The sequence below is a fragment of the Lepisosteus platostomus genome, chromosome 14 (genome assembly GCF_059453375.1).
Source record: "Lepisosteus platostomus isolate fLepPlt1 chromosome 14, fLepPlt1.hap1, whole genome shotgun sequence".
NCBI classification, from domain to species: domain Eukaryota; kingdom Metazoa; phylum Chordata; class Actinopteri; order Semionotiformes; family Lepisosteidae; genus Lepisosteus; species Lepisosteus platostomus.
In genome coordinates this window covers 15,908,815-15,914,814 of record NC_142624.1, presented here as the reverse complement: position 1 = coordinate 15,914,814, position 6,000 = coordinate 15,908,815, and the positions used below count along the sequence as shown (strand labels likewise).

At 35.3% G+C, this 6,000-nt stretch overlaps 1 protein-coding gene across 2 annotated transcripts in view; it reads right to left on the bottom strand.

The window, feature by feature from the left end:
* Positions 1-611: 611 nt before the first annotated feature.
* stat4 (signal transducer and activator of transcription 4) overlaps positions 612-6,000 on the bottom strand; it is a 145,585-nt gene continuing 140,196 nt past the window's right edge. For both annotated transcript variants that reach the window (XM_088607220.1, XM_088607221.1), the window contains 4 exons: positions 5,022-5,213; positions 4,657-4,699; positions 4,459-4,564; positions 612-687 (listed from right to left, as the gene is read on the bottom strand). In XM_088607220.1, the coding sequence (XP_088463346.1) occupies positions 673-687; positions 4,459-4,564; positions 4,657-4,699; positions 5,022-5,213 (356 nt within the window). In that variant the 3' untranslated portion in view covers positions 612-672. The remainder of the gene's footprint in view (positions 688-4,458; positions 4,565-4,656; positions 4,700-5,021; positions 5,214-6,000) is intronic.

Below are 6,000 nucleotides of genomic sequence, written 5' to 3'. Positions count from 1 at the left end.
TTGACCAGGGAGCTGGCAAACATTAGAAATAACATTCACCAGGAATTGTACATTCATTTGATAGCTAGTTGCATGGTTCATTCTGAAGACATTCATTGGGTTGTACAGTCTAAAACTGTACATAGTGTTCTAAATGAGGCCTTACTAGTGCATTATACAAGTTTACATTCTGTGATTTTAATTCAAAAAGTAAATTTACTCATTATTAATATTTGCACTATTAGGGATTGTAATTACATGTACTCGTTTTATTATTATTATTATTATTTATCTTATCTCTTATACCATACCATCTTATAAAAATCCAAATTGCCACATGCACAATTTCTTTTGGGGGCAGTATATAAAATGGATAATGTTTTTTGATTTGGAGAAAAAAACTATGTTAAATTATTAGATTACTATGAATAGTATGATGCTTTTTTATTGATAGCCTATATTGTTTATAGCACAGAAAAAAAATCACGGTAAAGTTACCATCACAATTCTGTATTCAACCACAAGCAAATATTTCTAGTTCTAGCATAACTGAATATTAAATTTATAACCTATTTATTTCTATATATGCAGTCCTTTAAGATCTGAGAATTAGAAATAGAAATAGTATGGAGCTTGCCAAAGGATACATCTATACATCTTCTGATATTGTGAGTATTCATATTACCATGAGGATTATGGCGAGCTCATCTGCAATAAAAAAATAGAGGATGTTCACTATTAAGAGCGTCCAGGAGGTCGTGTTAGAAACATGAAGTTATACTGTACCTGTTACTTGCTTTGGAATTTGAAGAGGTTTAGGCTGACCACATTATGATATGACAAACTAGAGAAAAATAACTTTTTACACAAGTCAAGAATAAAGTAGCTCAAAGATAGGAATAAGTTAGTCACTGATCTTCAACAAGTGAAATGTACTTCATACCACCCAGACACTAGCGGAAATCAATCAACCCTTCCATACTGAATAGCCTGACAAGCAGGAATCTGGTTAGGGATGTCACTATGAACACAACATAACGATTTGCAAAATAGGTCTATGACTGTGATTGGAGTCAGTATTGATAAGCAAAATGTATCAATCCCTACACAAAGCTGGCTACACAATGTGGCAGAATGATTTATGATGAGACAAAAAAATAAACTTGTGATCTAAATGTTAAAATGTGTACACTTCTGTCTCAAGCTAAATACAGCACCTTATCTGGTCAACACCATCCCAACTGTCAAACATGACATTAGCAGGATTATGTTAAGGGAAATACTTCTTATCAGCAGGGACTGGGAAACATGTCAGGATTGAGAGTAAATATATGGTTCACAATATAGGCGAATCCTAGAAGAAAAATTGCTTTTATCAAACCTGGGTTGGAAATTAACATTGCAACAGAATAGTAACTATAAGCACAAGCCCAAAGCAACTGAGGAGTGGTTTGACAGCATTAATGTCCTTTAGTGGTCCACTCAAAGTCATGACTGGAATAGATAACTTATGATGAGACTTGAAGAATGCATTTTATCAATCATGCCCAACAAACTTGTCAGAACTGGGGAAACTGCTAGGAATAAAGATACAAAATTACACCATGCGTAAGCTGCTAGAGACAAGTTGTCAGATGTATTTTCATTAAATACTTACCTCAGGGTGCTTAACACTTAAAATGCAATCAATAAATTACAGTTTTTATAATATTCTTTGAATGTTTGCCAACATTCATCTTTCTTCACTTATAAAAGGTTTTGATCATTACAGTTTTGAATAAAAGTTCATTTGAAAAATATACTGAGAAACTATTTGGCATTTGTTCTAAGAACGCCTGATAACTATTGCAAGGCACTATACAACGCCTATAAAAGTATTCACCCCCCCTTGGACTTTTTCACATTTTATTGTTACAGCATGGAACCACGATGCATTTAACTGAGAATTTGTTCCACTCATCAACACAAAGTACTCTATAAAGTCAAAGTGGAAAATAATCCAGAAATTTTACTAAATAAATTAAAAATTAAAACAGAAAATAATCAAGTATATAATATCAAGTAAGTTTAAGTGTGTGGACCTCAAGATGGTGATGCCAGAGGTCCTAGTGTGCCATTATGGGAAGATAAAGGAAAAGAAGGGAAGAACAAACCAAGTAGGGTCAACCGAGTGGAGGAATTCCCAGGCCTTTGATTGGGCCTACAGCAAGACTACAAATAAGAAGAAGGATAATTTAAAGAATGCTGAGATGAATCAACTGCTTCAGGAGTGCACTAAATGGAAACATTTCAGATGTTATTCCCCCAGATACTCACACAGAGCAGAGAAACTCATAACTGGAATTCACGTTTTAAGATATTCTCAGTTAGACTATCACTGAGACATTAAACCTAAATGATAAATGAGGCAGGGGAGTCTCAAAGAACAATAAAGGTATAGTGTGAGCAGTACTAAAAACCTCTCTGGAAAAAAAGCCATGCTGATTTTTTAGAGAACTGTGTCATAATAGAAGAAGTGTAAAATGCGAAGATGACTGTCTCTCAAAGCAACCCACAGGATTCGGGTGGCACGGTGGAACAGTGCTTAGCATTGCTTCTCTTGCAGCGCCAAGGCCCTGGGTTCAATACCTAGAGTGCTATCTGTGTGGATTTTGCATGGTATTGTATGTTTGCATGGGTTTCTTCTGGGTGCTCTGGGTTCCTCCCACAGTCCAAAGACATGCTGGTGGGTTAATAGGCTTCTGTATAAAATGGTGTGAGTGTGTGTATGTTTATGTCTGTCTGTGACCTGTCTGGTGTCCTGCTCAGGTTATATCCCACTTTGTGACCAATGCTTTCCAGAATAGCCTTCAGGCCAAGGTGCCCTTGAACTGACCCAGTTATTGAAAGGGTTTTGCTGATGTGTTAGGGCTTTTGTTTTCCTATACTATACACGAAGGAGCACCTGTTTTTTCTTTTCTGTTGCATTTTGTTTTCCTGGTCTTCAGAAAGAATCATCTCTTTTTATTTTTTCATAATTTGTTATGCTGCAAAATCAAATAGACATAAATTTATGTGGAATATTTTGTTACTGATATACACAAATTACACTATAATGTCAAAGTGGAATGAAACTTCTGGAAGTTTTTACATATAATTTAAAACAAAACACTATAATGTCACTATAATGTCAGTATTCACCCCCATGCTATAATGCAAGGAAGTTAGATATACCTGTGCTTCACCAGTCCACCTCTGGTAAGTTGTTTGACATGATTTCAAATGAAATGTATCCATCTATATAAGGTATATCAGTTCACAGTGCATGTCAAAGCAGAAACTCTGCCATGAAGTACAACTCCATGATAGAATTCTGAGGAAGCACAGTTCTGAGGAGGAGTACAATGTAAGGTGTTGAAAATTCCAAGTACAGCCAGATCCATCATTAGGAAAGGCAAAGAATATGGAATCAGCTAGATTAAAAGATTGTGGTTCACCGACACTCCTCACCCAGCTTGACAGAGCTGGGGAAAATCTGCAGGGAAGAATAAGTGAAAATCCCCAGATTTTCATCGTAAATGGTGTTTACACAAAGTATTGACTTTGGGGCTTGGGTATTACAGTAAACAAGATATTTCTATTTTTAACTTTTCATACATTTTTGCTCCATCCAGCCATTTTCTAACTTCTTCCAATTCAGGGTTGAGGGAGAGCTGGAGACAATCCTAGCAAACAATGGGTATACCCTGGACGGAACACCAGTCCATCGCAGGGTAGACACACATAAACTTACACCTAAGGCCAATTTTCCCTAAGCCAATTTACCTACCAGGATAGTTATAGACTTTGGGAAGAAACACACACAAACATCGGGAGAACATACAAACTCCATACAGGTAGCACCCCAGGTCTAGAATTGAAACCTGGGCTCCAGCTCTGCGAGGCAGCAATGCTAGCCACTTCACCACCATGCTGCTTAATGTTTTTATACAATAAAAATATTTTTTGCTGTTTTAAATTGTTTTAAATGTTGTGTGAACAAAGGGGAAAAATAATTTCAATGCATTAAAAATTCTGATTGTAACACGAAAATATTTGGAATGTTCAGGAGGTGAATACTTTTTGAGGTATTGTAAAGTACACTGGCAGTGTATATAAAAGATCCCATTACGGCACATCCAATCCTAGTGTTTTACAATTGGATATTCTGGAACAATGACTGAGACAATTTTCCACCACCATCATTCAGGCATCTATTGATTGACTTTGTAGTGGTAAAATAGTGCTGCACTCCTCCTTCAGAATTCTACATGCTATTAGACGTGGTGTATACAGGCTGTACTGGATGCACATATATACTGGACACACCCTATTAAGTGAATTTACATTGTTGTTTCCAATTTACATGTAGTTGTTTTGGTTACCTTCACCAATCTCTTTCCAAGTTTTAAATAAATATAGGACTGTTATTGCTTGATTTAGAAACATAAGAAAACTTACAGCAGTCTCAATTTCCAAAGGGCTAAGTTGTTGGTTCAGTATATCAAACATTCCAGGTGACATGGGTAACTCTAGAGACGAGGATGGAGCAGAGGCAGTATTTGTACTGAAATAAAAACATGACCAGCATTATTTAAATGCTTTTTAGACAATATACAGCAAAACAACGGAAAAGTCTGAATTTTAAAATCCACTCACAACTGGGAGACTGGAATCAAATGTGAAGTAATATACTGGGATGCTGTAAGAAAAGACACAAAAAGTCATCTGATTCTTGGAACAGCCTGACATCATAATGCTAATAGCTATTAACGAAGACTTCTTTAATACCAAAAAATGACTATTGTTCTGTTAAAATAGTTTTTCTGTGACCAGAAGAGTCAGATTTTGGAAACATATTACTTAAACACCTTGATTTTTGTTCTCAATGTTCTAATGTAATCATTTTATACAGTCACATTTTTAAGATTGTGTTAATAAATGCGTAATGAAAATTATATATACAATTTCTTGCTACCACCATTTGTGCTTAATATAAAAGTACAATAAATGTAATTACCTACCTTTGCTTTGTTGACTGTTGTAATGTTTTCCAAATGCTTCATCTTTAGGAATGCCTGGATAAAGGAATTTTAGTGGGTTTTCTGGGACGAGCCCATCCACTATAACTTTATAGTCTCTAATAATATCTGCAAAAGGAAGTGCACTGAGGCGGCTTTTGGTGTACGGCTCCACAGAATGGAACTTCACTTCTCCTACAATATAAAAATGCATTGTTATCACTACACTGTAATTTACACATACAAAATATCTGCTGGTTCTCAGAAGCTAAACAAGGGTGGAGGCAGCTCTATGAGAGGTTTCTCTGTATAAAACAAAACTGAAGATAAAAGTTACAGACAACCTTAACAAAAGGGAACAAAGCAAAAAGGGTTTGCTTCAGAGGTACTATATGCATGTGTGACCAATTGAAACAATACAAATACAGATTATTTAAAAAATGCCTTTAAATTTGTTTACTTATAGAAGAAATATGTGTCCATATTTTAGCTATTGTCTGCTTTTGTAGTAATCGGAATACTTGATTAGAGCATTTTCAGTACTGCATATTCTCAATTATCTAACAGGTATGCCAAACCATGCTTCTGCTCAGACCAGTCCAGTTTTTAGGTCACTCTATATCAATCACCTTTTTAATGAGAAAATTTGTAATTTACTGATTAATTTAAGAAAATAATCTGTTCAATAAAGGAACTTTGGTCATTTAGGAATCAGGGGTCTTCAGTTTTATTCTTCCAATGATCTCTACTTAATTTAAAAAAAAACACTGCCTATTAAGCTCATCACAGATAAATTATTCAGGTGGGTAGTTGCGTCAGCATGCGTAGGCTGCAAAGGAACAAATAATAGGTTTATTCCATGCTGAAAAGAGAAGAATGAAAACACAATGTTTCGGCTGTGGAGCCTTCTTCAGGTGTAATAAACCTATAACTTGTTCCTTTACAGACAAATTATTCTAGGTATTTCAAAATTGTCAATTTA